Genomic DNA, 18,717 nt, shown 5'->3' on the forward strand with positions numbered 1-18,717 from the left:
AGGGAAAGCCACAGAGCGATGGACTGCCTTGGTTGCAGTGGATAGCTCTGAATCTCACTCCTTGACCATCACGTCAGTGATGGCAGCACTTTGTCATCTGAAACATAATACTCAGGATATAAGAATGCAGCCTTGCTGAACCAGTGTGGGAGACCTGGCAGCAGCACTGTGCTCTGTGGCCTGAGATCTCATCCAGGAAACTCCCTCTGCTCCCACAGGCACATCAATGCAATGCACATGACAACCAGAAATGTCTAGATGCTGAATTATTTCCTTCTGACTGACCTTGTTTCTTAATCCACTTGTTAGTTCTGTCTGGTCACTTGGTGCATCTTAGTCCAGCTCAGTCCTTGTTGAGTTTAATACAAATATGAATAATATGTATTACAAATTAGACAACTTCTGCCACTCTTCTAACACCATTTTGATTTGTGTAGGCAGGTTTTGCTTGTAAGTCATATGCTTATTAGAGAAACCTGACAAGAAGTTAGTAAGGAAAGCAAAAGAAGCAGGAATTGAAGTAAATAGAAAGAGAGAAGGATATGCAACACACAGGATGTAGATATTGTTAATTTGTTTGTTACCCACTTGCTCTAAAAGCTGTTGCTATCCTTATTCCAGTGATGGAGAACAGCCTTTACCAAGAATGTGAGCATATTATGGATGGGACCCAAAACATACCTCTCTTACATAGCACAGGGAAGGCTGGCCTGAATTGATTCAGATTTGAACATTTATTACCTTTGGGGCTTGGTGTTTCTTTCACAAGCTTTCGTGCAGCCTGAGTTTCCAAGATGTTTTGACATGGGAAATGTCAGCTTTGTCTTACAGTTATCAAGTGCCAGGTGAAGATGTTATTTGCAGCCTTTCCATTGTGACAGGAATTGTGCTTGTGTGATCAGCTGGGTGTAGGCTGATTCCATTGAAAATTAATAATTATTGTGAGAAGGTAAGATTCGAGTTGGATCAGCTCTCTGAACTGGTTACTTCATAGCTATTTGGGCTGTTAGGGAAAAGAACAAGGGAAGGGTGATTTTGGCAAGATCATGGTCATAGATCTGACCATAGATTGATCTCATCATTAAACAACCTCATATTATGTCCTTCCAAGAAAAAATATTTGTAGATTCATGAACAAATGACAAAAGAAACTTCTCAGCATGATTTCTGTGAGCACCTCATTGATGCTCACAGCAACTGTGCTGAGACCTTTCTTTTACACATCAAGTCTACACAGCTCTGTATCTGACCCTTGCCAATGGAACTGGCCACAAGCCTTTCATGCTGAGGATTTTTAATCCTCTTCCATTGCTCTCAACAGTCTGTGTTTTGGGGTTTTTTTAAACTTAAAAAAACACCAAGACAACACTAGGTCTGAGTCAGATTATTTCAGTGACAATGAAAAATCTTCAAATCTACATTGAAGATATTCATTTGAGAGAGGAAGCTACTCTCTGGTATTTTCACTCAGAGAGGCAATAAAGTGCCAGTGTCACTGATGGGTTGTTCCTGTTTTTAAGGGTTGCCAGAGGAAGCATTTGAGCATCTGGAGAACCTGAATTACCTGTACCTGGCAAACAATAAGGTAAGAGGCTCACAAGGCTTTCAGAGCTCTTTTCTAATAGTCTTCTGAAAGTTAAACAAGCAAGTCTTCAATTCTTTTAAAATAGATATCCTGCATAAAATTGTGCTAAAGTGATAATCCAATGCAGGTTCATTGAAGGTTTAGAAAATTAATGCACTAAACAATCAGAGCATTCATATTTTGAACACTTAGGTATTTATGCAGCTGGTGAAAGGTTTCTCTTGTGTGTGTAGGGAGGTACAGAGGGCCCCTGCTTTTATGAATTACCACTGTCTTTGGTTCAGCTGCATGCAGATTTGGCAGCTTGCCTGTATGCAAAGAAACTGTGGGGTAAGGATGTGAAAAGCTGCACATCTCATCAGATGAGGTTGGTTGAAAACTTTGTGAACAAATGCATCCTAAAGCTTGTGTTTGGGCCATCAAGATCTGTAAGAAGCTGCCCAGTTTTCCCTGCCTCCCATCCTCACTAGGTTTGTTGTGGGGGGATATGTGAGCAAGCAACTAGTTTATTCTTTTAGCTGCAGTGGTAGGAGCTGAATTGCTTTTTTAATGCAGAAGATCCTAGGTGCTTTCACATTAATGACCCAAATTGGATGTCGTAACAGAAGCACGTCTTTCCTGCCAAGGCTAGGAAATTAAATAACTTCTCACACACTCTTAAATCTGGGTGGTTTCCATAATGGCTTTCTTCTTCCCCTGTGATTGTCCACAAATATTTGCTATAGACAGAACTAGGATGCCACAGAAAAATGTTAAAACATCAGGCAGAGCTTCTTGTGTCTACAAAACCCCTGCCCTTCCATCCCTCTCTCTCTATATATATATAATTTTTATATGCATGTCTGCATATATAATTTATTATCCTCTTAGAATCTGTGACCTTTTGATGTTTTGTCTATATACATGTAGCCACATCGAGGTTTCAGTCAGGCCAAGACATCCAGAGTCACTCCATAGATGAGTGATTGAGAGTAGAATACATTCCTTGGTACAGTAACATTGTGTTCTTTTCTCCCTTTCAAGCACCATTTCCATATAACAGTCTTGGCAGTTAATAACTCCATAAAAAGGAACAAGCCAGACTGTGACTAATATTCCAGAACTTTGCACTCCAACTTTCCCTGTGTGACAAAACAAAGTGTTTGGTTTTTCTGGCTTTACTGCAAAGAGAAAAGGGTCCCAAAAGAAAATGCAAACATCAGCTAATGTCAGAACTAGTTACAGTGAGAAGTTGTGGACCCACAAAAATAACCCATTTCTTTAAAAATCACAAACAAGGACAAACCAGATTGGCTTCAAACTGCATCCACTCTGCAGCAGGAAACACTGCAGATCAAGTAATGGTGGTGTCTGGAGGAGAGCAGGGATTTGCTGGTAGTTTGCTCCTTGTTTTATGGATTATCTTAATGCTGCTTTATCTTCAAGTGTGATCCCATCAGATGTAGCTAAACCATCTTTTGTTAAACTGGTATAGTTGGCTGGAAAAAAGAAATACCATAGTAAGCTAAGAGCCTCATGTGGCCTATGAGTAGCAAGTACTTTAAGTAAAGAATTCATGCTGTAATTTCCTTTTCAATTTTTCACTCCACTCTCATGATTTGTATATATCATGTAGTATCCACAGTGAGCCTTGTTAGTAACTGAAATCTCTTCCACCAAACTGTGGACCAGGTCCTGGGTTGTCACTTTTATTTACTGTAAGCTGTTGATTTTGATCTTAACATTTCTTAATATCTGCAAAGTGATAAAGGTTTCACCTGGACCCAGTACTTCTGCTTACAGCAAAGCTTGTTATAAGTAAGAAAACTTGTTCCAAAACTGGTAATAACTTTGGTATAATCCTTCTGAGTTCACTGGTTAACTCATTAGTTAATAGTGGAGAAATACTCTCTGCCATATGGAAAGTAGGATCCATCAGTAAAGCTGCAGGAAGACTGCAGCTGGAGAAATGCAGGTTGCTACTTAGCAGGCAATATAACTAGACAAAGCAACTCAGCCAGCTTTATTTTTGCCAACAGTTCCAAGATCCAGCATTAATCCCCAAGCAGTTAACCGACAGAGATCAATTAGCCTCATGACTCAAGTGCTGAAATGCCAAAGCAAAGTCCTCAGCAAGTGAAAACTCCTTTTGGATGAAACTTCTCTTTCCTCTTTATTGTGGCTTGATGGCTTTCATTTCACATATCTGAGCCATGCCCTCTGCTTTGTATAAAAGTTATGACCTAATAGACCATGTTTCAGGAGAAAAGCTTTAATGTGCCACCGAGTATGAAAGTGATTTAAGTCCATTTCCTGTGTCTGGATTTGAAGTTTTATTTTACGATAGAGACTTATTTCTTTCTCAGGCACTGTCAGACCTTCTTAGTCAGAGATGAGTGCCTTTATCCACTTCCCTGAAAGCATCTCCCAGGTCAGCAGGTGAAAATGAGAAACAGTAAATCATGTAGTTGCATCTTTTCAAAAGTAGGACTGTATTATGAGTCCAGTAAATTGCAAGTTCATGCATATAGTCTATCAATGCACAGTTGACAAACTAGTAGAGAGAGATCTGGGCACCCTTAGCTAAAAACATAGTTTAAGGCTTGGGTTAGGCAGTTACCTAGTAAAGTGTCTGCTTTCTCGCATACTTTTCATCTTTTTTTTCTTTTTTTTTTTTTAACATTCTTTCCAATAACCAATTGCAGTTTTATTGTAATAAAAATTTGAAAATGTGTTTTCACATCATGTGGGTCTTGCTGTGCCTAGCTGGCTGTAGAGACTAGCTCATCTTTCACACAAAACTACTGTGAGGAAGAAGCTTTGCTGATCCAAAGAATTTCAAGGCAGATCTCTTCCGTTGTCTAGAGTTTCTCATGCAGATTTCAAAACTTTAGATGACAAAGACTTGAGTATCTGCCTAGTAAAGATGTTCTTACCAGAGCCTTTCAGAATGTGCATAAAATATTGTGAGAGTGGTGTTGTCAGTCCTGTCTAACATCTGTACCCATGGTGATTGCACCTGCCTGCTGCAGCTCGGTAGTCTTCTCCACATGAACTCAAAGATCACATCTGCTACAGCACCGTGTTAAGAATTTGTTATCCAAGGGTTAATATTGATGCATAAAACTCCTGGGTTCATGTTTTCCAGAAAACTGTCCTCCAGCCCGTATTGTGACCTATAGTCTTGGTTTCTCGGTGAATGACCTGGCTGTTAGCAGCCAGTCAGTGGACATAGCTATTGTATTATCTGGATGCTCTGTAAAACTGAGCTTTTTAATCATTAGTTTTCACTGTGCCTAGCAGTATTTTTTCAAACCACTGATAAAAATAGCAATAGGCCAAGAGCAAGCACCTCTTGTCAACTAAAAATTCTGGAGACAGGACCTTTCTGTGCTTTGTTTCTGATACATCCCTTGTTTAATGAACAAGGTATCACTGTACAGTAGCTTTTTCCTTTTAAGTCCCATTTGATATTCCATCATTTGATTCAGAGGCATCTAGAATCTGGATCCCCTGTTGAAAAGATCATCACAAATGGATGCAATATTGGAACAGACATAAAAAGTGACACTTCCCCCCCAATGTACTTCCATATGGGAATAAGTAGTAGGCAACTGTGAGGTGGGTTGGGTATTTTTTGGCACAGCAGACTGAGGAATTAGGAACAATAATAAGCAATGTGTTTGCTCTCTGAATAACAATTTATTTATTTTTTCCATCAAAAAGAGACAGGACTCTTCCAACCAAAACAAACATTCCCGTATCTTGGAGCTAAAGTCTGTCTCCTTCCTGGAGAGATTAGTGAGTGAGGACAGTTTGTTTTTGTGCATTCAATCTGTGTTGAGTTTCATTTATTTTTGCCTGATAAGAGAAAAAAATTTACAAGTGTTGTGTTGCTGGTCTAATACTTGGTTAAAACTTTTGTTGCCTTTAATTACAATTCCTGTGTGTATTTCTTTCACAGCTAACAGTGGCTCCAAAGTTCCTACCTAATACCTTGATCAGTGCAGATTTTGCAGCCAATTATCTCACCAAGATATATGGGCTCACATTTGGACAGAAACCAAACTTGAGGTAAGGGATTGGGACGTAAAACAATAATAGGGTTCTGCCACTGCTTGGAGGCAGTTGGTTAGCGATAAGAAGCTATCTTGACTACACCATGTTACTGCCTACCTAGGTATTTTGGAAAGAAGCTGATTGTTTGTTATTCTCAGCATGAAAAATAAAATAATCTCTCAGACAAAGACATTCCAAAGGCTTTTAGCAGCTGCCAGACACTTTTGCATAGATAAAAATTAAATTGTGTCTCCATTTTATTTGTGTATCAGTCATGAGTTGAAAGGAACAGCTTTTGTTTCTCAACATGGAGATTTAACTGTTTAGAAATCCCTAGTTTTATTATAATCCATTCATTTGAAAAAATAGAATTAGCTTGAGAGTAGAGCACTGTCTGCATCTGAGTTTAACTCAGCTGTATTAAAGCTAAGGACTTTAGCACCTTCAGAAGAGGTTCATACCTCAGGTCAGGTTTCAAAGTTCTCTGCTAGTTTCAAGTGTGATTTTCTCAGCTGGATCCAGTGCAGCACATTGGCCCATCTCAAATTCAGATGCACATAAAACACCTCCTGTGAGATGTGGTCTTTACCAAAGGCACTTTGAGTGATCTGGATGGACACTGCAGCATCTAAATCCTGCAAACCCCTGCAATCCAGCTCAAACTCTGTTGGTGGCAATTAACACATCCAGGCTTGGAAGCTGTTAACAGTCTGAGCCAGTTGAGGTCCTGGAGCCCAGGGTTGTGATGAACTGAAGAACTCTCTGCTCCTACTAAATTCGTTGAGATCTGAAGCTACTCTGTTCTTTCTAGGCTGTGAGTCTCCTAGGTGAAAAGGCTGAGTCACTCACTGATTTCTGGCAATACCTCATGAAAGAAGCTAGATCTATACATGTGACCTTCCTTCACCTGAGTTGCAGATATCATATTAAAATTCTTGCACTCTTCTGAAGTGATTTTCATCATCTACTAGAATGACACTAATTTTAATCAGAGTAGTAACTCACTGATTTCTGAGATTGCTGATACAAAATCCTAACACAGTTGTTTCAGTTCGTTTATTTGTCCCCAGCAGAGTTCATGGTCTTGGCCTGATTATTTGGAAAGCAAGGTTTTCAGAAAGGCAAATATTTGTGAGTTAAAAGTACAGCTGACCATGCAGGGTGAACAATACTTTCAGTGTGGCTCTGAGCTCCCTGGAGTGTGTGATCACACAATTGTGTTTCCATACTGAGTCTTTCCTTCCTTCCAGAAAGATGTTGCCAAGTTCTCTGCAATTGGTAGAATATCTAAGAACAAGTTTAAAGAGCACACTGTTACTCTGCTCTTCTGCAGTTTTAACCTGTCTCGACAATTTTAGCTGCTGCATCTTGAGGTAAACACAGGAAAGAAATGGCTAATCAAAGCCAGTAAAATTCTCTAATTTTTGCTGTTAAAAAGAAGTGAAATGAATTCATTTATTAGTTAAGCCAATGAAAAGCAGGAATAACCTCAGAGGGGTCAATTGTTTTGTACAGAATTAAAACCTATGTAAGAAAGAATTTATTTATTTATTTATTTTTAATCTGATTGAATAAACTCCGCCGTGAATATTTAACATTAAAAGGAAGAAGAGCAAAGGGAAGATAAACTCCCTATTTTACTTCATCTCAAAGGTTCATTAAAAACCAAATTTCTTCCAGACTGACAGTACTATGTCTTTCTGGGTTCTAGAAGTAGGAGAGAAACTGTTTCCTGGGGTATTTCAAGCCTTCATGGAAACAGAAAGAATGGAGAGGGGAGAGAGTCTTAAGAGATCTACAGGTTGATTTTGCAAGCTCAAGAAGCCCAGATTTGAATCCAAATGGAAGTTAAAATAGCGGGCATGTCTATTAATCAGATACGAGTTCTAACCCTCTCGAGTGAGGCCACCAGGCCAATGTTCTTTGTTTTGAAGAACTGCACAATCCCAGGTTTGCACTCAGCTTCTTGTGAAGGAGATAAGGCTGCTTTTAAAATTTGTATTCGCATGCAGGTTTGTGTTTTGAACAGACTTAAATTTCAGAGAGTATTTGGACCAACTGTTTGGTTTTACATCTATATACTTGGCACATTCTAAAACCAAATGTAATTATTTCCAAGAAAGAAGAAAAGATTGAAATACAGATTTCAAAGAGCTTTATCTTGGTAAACAAAAAATCCCAGATTTCACTGTCTGTTTAACATAATCTTTTTTTCTGCTTCCAACAGATCTGTGTACCTTCACAACAACAAACTTTCAGATGCTGGGTTACCTGATAATATGTTCAATGGCTCTGATAATGTGGAGATACTCATCATGTCCAGCAATTTCTTGAAGTATGTTCCAAAGAACCTCCCTCCAGCACTGTATAAATTACACCTAAAGGTAACGACATCAAGGTGTTGTGTTCCTTTATGATTGTGACCAAGTACTGTGTTTGTATGGGAATCAGGCTTCACAGCCAGGCCATTTCAGTGCACTTGGAAACATTCCCAAGCCCGTTGTAAAGTCTTTACTGTATCCTCAGCAGTAGCTGTATCCCACGGCCTTACTTTTTTGTCCATAACTAACTGTGTTTTTGCAAAGCATCAGAAGGCTCACAGGGGACAAAAATGCTTTTCTGTGTGTTTCAGGGGGATGTATTGCAAGTGCCTGTGTGGTAGCATTGTTGGTCCTTTTCCTGCATATAATTATGTTAGTGCATATTAGTACAAGAAGGCAGATCATTCTCTGTGGCCATCCAGTGACTGGCTTCCCAGTGAAGTTTGTCACTGTTTTTCCTGACAGCTGCTTACCCACTCTGTGCTGGCTTTGCTCACTAGCTCATTTTACATGAACTACTGTTTCCTAGCATCAGTGAGTTTTGTTTGCTACTGAACTGGCAATTCAGGCAGCAGAGAGAAAGTTTGGATCAGTGATTCTTTGCTGCCTCAGCTTCTCCAGCAGTAGTACAATAGCAGAAGTTGTGCTATTAACTAGTCTCCAGCATTTTTAATTCCATGTCATCTGACTTTGATAAAAACACTTCATCATGTCTGTGCTAGAGATCTCAGCCCTGTTAACAATGGGAGAGCTGCACTGGTGGGGAATCCTCATTCCGCTTGTTCCTGGTGTTGACAGCTCCTTGGATGTGTGTAGACTGGAGTCTGTTATCAGCCCCTGGACTTAGGCAGTTCTGTGTTGCTTCCCAGCTTCATTTTCCCTTGAAGGTTTCACCACTAATTCCCGTTAAAGTCTTCTAGAAAGCAGCCTCCTCCAGCTTGAAGAAAAGGCAGATGGTCTGATCCTTTAAATTGCTGGAATTTCTTCGCAAAGCGTGGTTATCAGTTCCCTGCATTTTACTGTCATTTATAGGTGATCATTATCTCCCAAAGGGGTCTCAGACTTTGAGTACTACACCTTGAACTTGTATCCTTCCCTGCTGTCACCAGCTGTGTTAAGGGCAGAGGAGCTGAAGTGAGAAATGAGCATTTTGGTTTTAAGTGCTCTGCCTGTCAGTGGTGACATTTACTTTGTCATTTTGACCAGAAAAAAACCGTACAACAGGACAATGAGAAATGAGAAACAGCCAACAGTGGATCAAAAGAGTCCAAAAGGTGTATTTAGATGTGATAGATATTTTCTTGTCTTTCACTATTCATTGAGACACTCAGGCAAATCTGTCTGTGGTGGTATCCATTGTATGTTAGTTGACACATAAATCTTGTCCAGTCTGGTCATCACGTTATTGTGTGTCCGTGGATTGTAGGAAGTTTAACAAATGCAGTGTCGGTGTTTTATAAATCTTTTTGTAATTTCTACAGTTGTTGTATGGAATTTCTAAGTGGAATGTGGTTTTCTGTTTTGTTTATGTCTGCCTGCTAGCCACTGCAAAGTGACACTAAGGCAATAGGAGTAGTTGTTTCAGAACGTGCATTGCAGAAACTGTACCTTTTGGAAGGCCATTAATTCTGGAAGGAAGGCTGGCTCCCAGTTTCCAATCTAATTCTTCTTTATGGTGAAATCTGTCTTACATAATCCAGAAATTTTGAGTAAACTCCAGACAGAGTTGCTAAAATTACATTATACATTTACACATGGGTAGAAGGACTGCAGATACAAAATGAACCATCCAGGACGGGGAGGGGGTCTAAGTCTAACTCCTTAGCCCAAATATTCCATGGGGAATCAATAAATACAGGTTGTAATATTGCAGTTTAGTGTTTGCATTTATTTCTTAAGCAGAATGATAATGTCTCCTGAAATACTTTATGTCTAGCCCTTTTGAAGTTTAATTGCCTGGTGTTAGTTGAGCAGAACCTGGATATCCTATGTTGTCTAATGGCCAATAATGTGCTTTGTGCTTCTGGTGACTCTAGAACAACAAGCTAGAGAAGATTCCCAAAGGAGCCTTCAGTGAACTTACAGGTCTGCGGGAGCTGTATTTACAGAATAACTACTTGACTAATGAAGGAATGGACAATGAAACTTTCTGGTGAGACTGAGATCTGTAGCTTGCACCTCTGTTTGAGTCTGACTGTCTCTTCTTGTATGGTAGTATATCTACTCAAAAAGGTACACCTTAAAAAGTACATTTATTAAATGCTACATGATGTTGTGTGTTTCTGTGTTGAATCTATATAAAAAGACTCTGATTCAGATGCTGCCATTCAAAAGCAAAGTTCTGGTGAGTGGTTTGCATTCACACCACAAAGTACTTTTATACAGAAGGCAAAACACTGAGCATCAGGCTGCATCACTCCCTGATTGCCACAGACCAAATCACACAAGTACTAAATGCCTGCTGGGAAAAAGCCACCTACAATGACGTTGAAAACTGGTCTCAGTTCTTCCAAACCAGTCAAAAGTGAGGTTAGTTGGGGCTTCCTGTTTTCAAGGACAGCTCACTGCAAGTTAAGGCCAGAATAACATCTGTGCTAAAGCCTTTTCTCTGTTTGGGTGAAGGTGACTTGAACACAGCCACAGATACATGGTTGTGAATTCATCTGGCACACTATGTAGGAGGGGCTGCAGTGGTGCTGCTCAATAGCCAGATGGCTGCAAAAGCTTTGCTACAACCTGGTGTAACAGAAATAGCCTTTGGCTGTCCTAAATTTAGCCTGAGACTTAGCACTTCCAAGTGTTAACATTTGTGTCTCTGCTTACACTGTGAGTCCTACCCCCATTCAGTCTGAAAATCCAGATCACATCATCTATCCTGCCTGTAACTTAATTCTGCAAATTTTTCTGATCTCCAGACATGGTTTTGTATCAAAGTAGGATTTCCTTTTCCACATTCCAGTCCCAGGAGCCTCCCTTAGTAATTGACCATAGCTGTGCTGTGTCTGCCTCCAGGTCATGTTGGATGTATGAATTCTGTTAAGATTTTGATGAGCAAGGTGGCTCAGCTCAGGCACCAGTCATAGTCAGCAGATGGTGGTAGATGTTACTCCTTGCTCTGATGAGACTGTCTGTAGAGCACAGCATAGTGCTATTGAGGTGTAACCAAACTGGGGAAGCTTGCAGCAATGAAGTGATTTACCCAGACAGTGTGTTTGCTCATTCAGAGCATGCTTGGATAGCTGTGAATAGCAGTGTAGTAACCAGTAAGTAAGGTCTGTAATGCATTAGTTCTTGCATTTCCTGAGAACTTTATAGTCATCTGCAGTGGGTTATGTGGTGCCATGCAGAATAAAAGTCTCATTTGAATTGAGAAACAGACTTGAAATACAAGGCAATAGAAGGCTTCTCAGTCCTGGCATAGTATACCATTGATCCACATCCAGTTGGTATAAGTGGCTGGTCTGAGGATTTATTTTAGCTTCAATTGAGTCCATGGAATCCAGATTCAGTAGCTTACACAAAGCAGCTCTATCCCTGACTCACTTCCATAATGCTGGAGGGTCAGGAGAAGTTCACTACCTTAGCCTAGGACACTGAATTAGCATTTCTGCTTTCTATAAGAGCGATATTTCATCATCCAAAATCCAGGCCTTCTTTTCAGTTCTGATACACACATTCAGAGAGGCAAGAAGTACTTGTGCTCAGGCTACTTTTCTGTGAAATCAAGAGCTAAACTCTGTGTTCTGGTGGTGCTCCCATGGCATCTTTCTTGTGGTATTTGTTCACTGAAATTGCTCATACATGGCTACCATGGTGTGAAATGAGAGAACAGTGGACTGCAAAACTGATGTCAGGTCTCAGCCCTGTGGCAGTTTGGATGTCTGAGGACTCTAGCAGGTTCCCTGGCTAGTGTGGCAGGGAGCAATGGCAGCACCTAGTCCTAATCCCTAAGGGCAGTAATGGGAGCTGCTGGGGAGAAAGACTCTAAAACAAAGACTGTAAAATCTTCGGGGAAGATGGTTATTGTTTCACTTTGCAGATTCTAAATGGTGTGTTTTCTTTCCTGCTATCCCAAGGAAATTGTCTAGTCTTGAATATCTGGATTTGTCCAGCAATAACCTCTCACAAATCCCAAGTGGTTTACCTCGTAACATTGTCCTCCTCCACCTGGAGAAGAATGCAATTAAGGTGATTGGCAGAGATGTCTTGACCCAAATTAAGAACCTGGAGTACCTTCTGCTCCACAACAACAAATTAAAAGCCCGAGGTATTCACCCTTTAGCCTTCCATGGCTTAAAGAAGCTGCACACTGTCCACCTGTACAACAACATGCTGGAAAGGATTCCCAGTGGGCTGCCCCGGCGTGTGAAAACTCTCATGATCCTTCATAACCAGATATCGGAGATTAACAGGAATGACTTTGCTACCACTTACTTCCTTGAGGAGCTGAACCTGAGCTACAATAAGATCAAAAGTCCCCAGATCCATCGGGAGGCCTTCCGTAAACTGAGGCAACTGAAGTCCTTGGATCTGTCTGGAAACAATCTCCACACGATGCCCTTTGGCTTTCCGAAGAACTTGCAGGTTCTGAAGCTGAAGGAGAATGAGATAAGCATCATCCCCAAAGGGACTTTGTCTGGGATGACAAAATTGCGGGAACTGTACTTGAGCAACAATAAATTGAAAATAAATTCCATTTATTCAAGAGCATGGAGAGAACTTAGCAGCCTCCAGGTAGAAACATCACCTTCTCTGTTTGTTTTAGTAATGCTGATGTCCTTGTCTGTCTGCCTAAGCCAATGTGTATAGCACCAATTCCATGTGCACTTGGTCCTCATGTTTTGGGATTGCATTGTGCTACATCCTCTGTTTCTGGAGTACATATGATGTTCTCTGGTGCCAGAGCTGGGTACCTCCCACTGCTGACCAGGGTGGTGGTCCACCATGTCCTGGGAAATTTAAAGACATCTCTGTTTCTGAACCCTAATGGCGTCCTTTATTTTCAGATAAACATTAGTGAATGTTGTCATTAAAACTGAAATTATGCCTCTCAAATCAGCTCTGAAGAGAAACAGCAGGAGGAAGGAATGCATAAACAAAAACAGTCTTAATTCTCAAAGCCCCCACATCAGCTTAGAGTCAGACAGGCCAAGCTGTAGGATTTAGCAGCTCAGCTGGCTAAGGCACCTGGATAGCAGCTAGGAGGTCTGGATTCAATCAGCAGTCTTCTCATTTGCTTAATTGTTGGAGAAAGTTAAACACAAACCATAAGGCAGGCAGGAACAATCACACTTGTGCTGAGCAAAATGGCCTTTCAGGATTGTTACGTTGGCTGAAGATTTGTCTGCATTTCCTTTTAGGCAGCAGCCTCCTTACTGCAGTAAGAGGTGTTACCTGTGTCATCTGGCAACCATCCGTGGTGCATGGGGTTAGGTACAGGCAGTTTGTACATGGGTGCAGTTGGTTTAGGTGCACTGGAGTGTATTTGACATAGAATCATCACATAAGATCCTGACCATGCATGTATGTAGCACGTGCTTCAGTCCAGGCTGTTTCCATGGAAATCACAGGACACTGTCTGCAATTGCAAAGCTAGACATTTATATAATTGTTTGCCAGACTGGGATTATGTGGAGAAGTAACCCACTGGAAGCAGAACAATTGTTTGCAGAAGTGTAGCTCTGAATAATGTGAGACTAGTATTTCAGCTTGTTGCAGTGAAAATGCTACAATACAGGATAACAAAACACTTATTTTTATCCTTTTCCTTGTTTGAAATTAATCTGAGAAATTATCATGGCCTTTAGTCATCATATCTTCATACATTGATCCATCGTAGATACTTCCAGGTTGTTTTCATGTGTAACTCTTTAACAAATGTATCTGTGGCTAGTGAAGTGTTTGCAGGAGCAGCTTCCAAGGAATTCCTATGCATATCTGAAACCCAGACTGCTTTTAATTCTCTTAAAGCAGGTGTGGGCTAAAGCCTATGGAGAGAGATAAATATTTTGGACTCCTAAAAAATCCCGCATGATGTCTCGTGTGAAATCCTCATGCTAAATGGTAGTGTAGGAGACCAGAATTGTCATGGCTACACTTGCCTTGATGCAAATTAGAGGTAGATTAAATCAGTTAATGCTACAGTAAATATCACTTCAGTTTTTCCACCATAAGCTCAAACTGAACCTTTCTGCATGGCTGACAACTTACTATTTCCACTGGACACATCATGTTTGTAAATTTTTCTGACCTCACCAAAGGGAGAGAGGTTCAGAAGCAGACTCACAAAAGTGCCATCTGAAAACAGCCTGTTTCCAGGCTTTAAACATAAACAAATTTTTAAACACAACAAATACCAGATAAACTCTGCATAAACATCTTGCTTCTGCACTGTTAGCATACTAAGTTTTTTATAAGGGCATATATGTATTTTTTTAGTTTGTGTTTGGGGGGGTGGGCGGTTTATAAGCTTATGTATATATATATGTATATATATATATGTAAAGAAACAATGGATGAACTTCTAAAGAAGGGGTGTGCATGTGTAGAGCCAGCCTTTGGAAGCTCGTTTGTTGTCAAACTTAAATCTCTTTTTGGAGTGCTGATAATATTGAAATTCGATTATTTGTTTGACCCCTTGTTGTGTCTTCCTTACAGTCACTAGACATGGCTGGCAACCAGCTGACTGCTATCCCATCAGGCCTCCCAGAATCTCTAGAGTATCTGTATCTTCAGAACAACAAGATCACAACAATTTCAGAGGATGCTTTTGAATCCACACCCAAAATAAAGGGCATTTACCTCAGGTAAGGTCAAGTTTCTCCTTCAACACACACAAGGTTTTTTATTCTTCATCCTCTTTAAAATAGCTTAGTTTTTAGGTCCTAACTTTCTAAGTGAGTAACTTTGTTTTATGGTAATGTGTGATAAAACTGTGTTCATCTGCTCAGAGAAGACATGGACATACACAACAAGCGCTTTCTGTTCAGGGCGTTTGTCCTTTCTGTGCCTATTAAAATGGATTAGAGATGTCAGAAATTCTGGGAAGTTCTTGTTTAACATTGTCATTTTCCAATATTCAGCTATGAGCTAATAGTTTACAGTCCACTTGTAGGACTACAGCTTTGCTTGTGTCTATAGGCCCTGGATTTTGCAAAAAATGCCCCTCTTGTGAGGCATGTGTGACTAATCTTGCAGTTGTGCACGTTCCCCTGATGGCTTTGTCAGAAACAGATGACAAGTTACAACTGTGACAGTTATGAAGCTACATTTAGAAGCTTTTCTGGTTGGTTGGTTTTTTTTTCCTACTCTATCAGTTGGTTGAGGACTTTGTTTTTAAAGGTCACTGGTACTAACCTTTTTTACATGCAATGTAAACTCACAGTAATGTAACTGATTTAAGGAGAGATTTATACCACAAGAAATCAAGCAAGAATCTGGCCCGGTAATATGTTTAGTTTTTTCTGTTGGAACATGATTGAGAAGATTGCTTAGAAGTAATTTGTGAACCCCTACAGATTATTTGATTAAGCTAATCCAAAGGATGTGTTCAAAAAGCCTAGACTGCCTGCTGCACAAGACTAAATATGGCTTTATTTTGTCTGCATGCAACTAAACTGTTCTTGAGTTCTGCATAGTTCTGAATCATATCTTTTTGGATGAACTATTCCATACTAAGCAAATAAAATTACAAAGTCTGGTGTAAATTAGATCAGTCTGTCTATTCAGCTGCTCACATTTATGAGATTTTAGTGAATGCTTGGATACAAACCAGAAGCTACATACCACATTCTATATTTCTATATAAAGAGAAAAAAGGAATTTGCAAAATTGTTTTGCTAACATATTTAGAAGGCAACTTCACCCAATCTGTGTTGTATTTCTGAATGGGAGGCTATTAATCACTGCAATGTTGTGAAACAGTAATATACATCTGGAATATTAGACAGAATACAATTCTAAGTCTGTTCAAGAGTATCAGACCAAGCAGTATATGTGAGAGAACTGCAGATTAGTTTATTTAGATTATTGGAAACCCAAATAACAGGTGAGCAGCTATTGCATATTGCTATGTTTCTAAAGCAACACTTTGTACCAGTATTTTGAGTTTTGTGGGTGAAGAATGAAACTGTTAAGGATTGGCACAGATTCCATGAAAAAGCAGGTTATGCTTTGAAATATGCGGCTATGGAGCAGATGCCTTTACTCTCTGAGAAGGGGAAAGCAGGATTCCAAGAGAAAGAATTTGTGGGGGAGGAATTCCAATATTATGATCTTTTTCCTTGCAGAATACAGTTACAGAAGGGGGAAGAGGGGCTGGAGTGGAGAAAAGTAGGAGCTTGGTCAGTGACCTTAAGCTTAGAATGAGATACAGAATGTTTCCCAATATTTTCCTGCAAGGTCCTTAGCGATGACACAAAGTGCTGCCAGTAAACATTGTCCACTGCATTTGCCTGCTTGCTAATCAGTACTTGCTTTCCCTTTCTTTTTCCACCCAGAGGAGTCAGTATTCCTAGAATGTTGTTGAGGGTCAGTGTAAAGTTAATGCCTTGGATCGGTGTAAGGCAGAGTAACTGCAGAATGTTTTCCTCTAGTCTCATTTCTGTGTTGGATATCAAAATGGGTTCATTTTAACAGGAAGGCCTTTTTGTTTTGTTAAGGTTTAATAAGATTGCAGTTGGAGCACTGAAGGAAAGTACCTTCCAAAACCTAAAGCACTTGCAGGTTCTGGATATTGAAGGGAACCTTGAATTCAGCAGCAATTCGAAGAATAAGGATGACTCAGAAGAGGAAGTGGAAGATGAAGAGGAGGAAGAAGAACTGAGATAAATGTGAACTTGCACAGGCACATCATATGGGAGGTAACAACTGTAGTTTAGCAAAATCAAGGACTCTGTTCTCAGAGTCTTGTGTAAATAATTCCCATTTACAGGGGTGATTGAAACGTAACAAGTGGTTGTATGAGCCTTAGACTCAAAAACTTTGAATAAAACATGACTGGGAATTGCAGATTCAAAAAGGATTGAAAATACATTGTTTTGTAGAATGAAACAGTATTATATCAGGGCTTTATCATGGACAGTGGACAGTTCACAGTGGCTTCTGACAGGTAAACATGAAGGTCACTATTGACCAGTTCAGATAGCAAAAAAGGAAAAAGTGTGTCATCGTATTTTTAGGGAACTAGTTCAAAAGGAAAACAGAAAACAAACTGTGAAGCTTAGTGATGCAGAAGAACATGTGAGCTGAAAATGGATTAAAAAAAATGAGACGACGGAAAAAAAGGTAACAAGTGATTAATGTTTGAAGAACATGCATTTTTCCATTAGAAAAATAGGGATATGCTTAATACATCTTTTAAGCATTTTATGTTGAAAGATGATGTGGTTCAAGACACTGCTCTCTACTTTTGGAGATCTGAACTCAAAGACCTGGAAAAAAATGTTTAATTTTGTCCCTTATACACATTTTGTCATGGAGAATGACAGAAGGAATTACATGGAATAGTGATAATGTGATGAAAGATGATGGGCCTTGGAAAGGGCTGACACTACTTGGAAAGTCAAACATTAGACCTCCTGGTTGGGCTCTATGAAAGCTTTGTGAGGGAAGAAATGTATCTACAGACTTAGAGGACATGTAACTTCAATGCATCTCTTGTTTAGTTTGAGGCATCTGTGATATTTCAGTAGGTACTAAGTTTAGCATATTCCAAATTTTGTATTCCATCATGTAATTAATTTTGTTTTTCTGATGTTTTGCAGGATAGTGTATGGAAAACTACATATATGTCTATGTGTATATATCCATATAGATATACAGAGAGCACATAGCAAAATGTGCAACGAATTATGCAGAAGCTGTGGTGGCACTGGGCCAGGCTCATGGAAGACAGTGTGTTACAGTGCCTTATTCAGGGAGAGACCCTGAATGCCTTTCCAAAGCTTCCAAATCATCTTATACAAGACCCAGGATCATAAGGGATTGCTCTGGAACTCACAAAAGCTGGCTTTTGTTTCTTCTGTTTCTCTTCCTTCACTGTTTCCATCTGTAATAACAATATGGGACTGTTTTGAACACATGCCTTCGAATGCTGTTTTTGTCACTGCATTTTAAGTGAACCATGTATATGCTGCTTTTCTTTTCCTCCACCCCAAAGAAGCTGTTGTTGATCAGGCAAGATGGATATTTGCAGTAGTTTCATGTGTGGAGCAGTATGTGAGGCATTTTGGTGGTCAAGCAGCAGTAATAATTCTGGATGCAACTATTCCTCTGTTAAAACAATGTGTATATTTGGATGAGAAAAACAAAGTAAGGCTGGATCCCATAATATTTTATCTATACTGCCAAAGCTTGCAGTATATGCCTGTTTCAGAAAGATTTTAAGATAAAACAATTGCTCTTGTTGAATATATATATATAAAATTGTGTATGTCTGGCTTCCAGAGCTTTGGTAAAGTTTCTGTCTTTCTTTGGGGTGTTGTTTGCCCATGTGGCAGTTGTGTGGATGTCTCTGAAGGTATGTCCAGAAGATTGAGATACCTTATGGAGTTTAACATATATGCTAGAATAGTTCATGTTCCCCATTAAGAGTCAGAAGTGAGACTAATGAAGCAAAAGAAGGTTGGTGAGTTTGGGCTGTCTTAGGAGAAAACTGTTAAGCAGCAAGAGAAATGTCTTTGTTTAGTTCAAGCCTGGAGACACACTGCATGCTGTCATACTTTGCTAAAGCAGCACCTATTTCATGGTGCTGAGTTTTCTCACCTCCTGTTG

The 18,717-nt window shown here is 39.8% G+C and overlaps 1 protein-coding gene across 1 annotated transcript in view; it reads left to right on the plus strand.

Annotated features, from left to right (window-relative positions):
• PODN (podocan) overlaps positions 1 to 18,389 on the plus strand; it is a 24,648-nt gene extending 6,259 nt beyond the window's left edge. The window contains exons 4-11 of the mRNA XM_009993585.1: positions 1,521 to 1,585; positions 5,529 to 5,638; positions 7,851 to 8,007; positions 9,981 to 10,096; positions 12,021 to 12,678; positions 14,602 to 14,750; positions 16,605 to 16,805; positions 17,709 to 18,389. Coding sequence (XP_009991887.1) covers positions 1,521 to 1,585; positions 5,529 to 5,638; positions 7,851 to 8,007; positions 9,981 to 10,096; positions 12,021 to 12,678; positions 14,602 to 14,750; positions 16,605 to 16,773 — 1,424 coding nt within the window. The 3' untranslated portion in view covers positions 16,774 to 16,805; positions 17,709 to 18,389. The remainder of the gene's footprint in view (positions 1 to 1,520; positions 1,586 to 5,528; positions 5,639 to 7,850; positions 8,008 to 9,980; positions 10,097 to 12,020; positions 12,679 to 14,601; positions 14,751 to 16,604; positions 16,806 to 17,708) is intronic.
• Positions 18,390 to 18,717: the final 328 nt, after the last annotated feature.

This window comes from Chaetura pelagica, unplaced genomic scaffold (genome assembly GCF_000747805.2).
Source record: "Chaetura pelagica isolate M959 unplaced genomic scaffold, ChaPel_1.0 scaffold433, whole genome shotgun sequence".
Lineage (NCBI taxonomy): Eukaryota > Metazoa > Chordata > Aves > Apodiformes > Apodidae > Chaetura > Chaetura pelagica.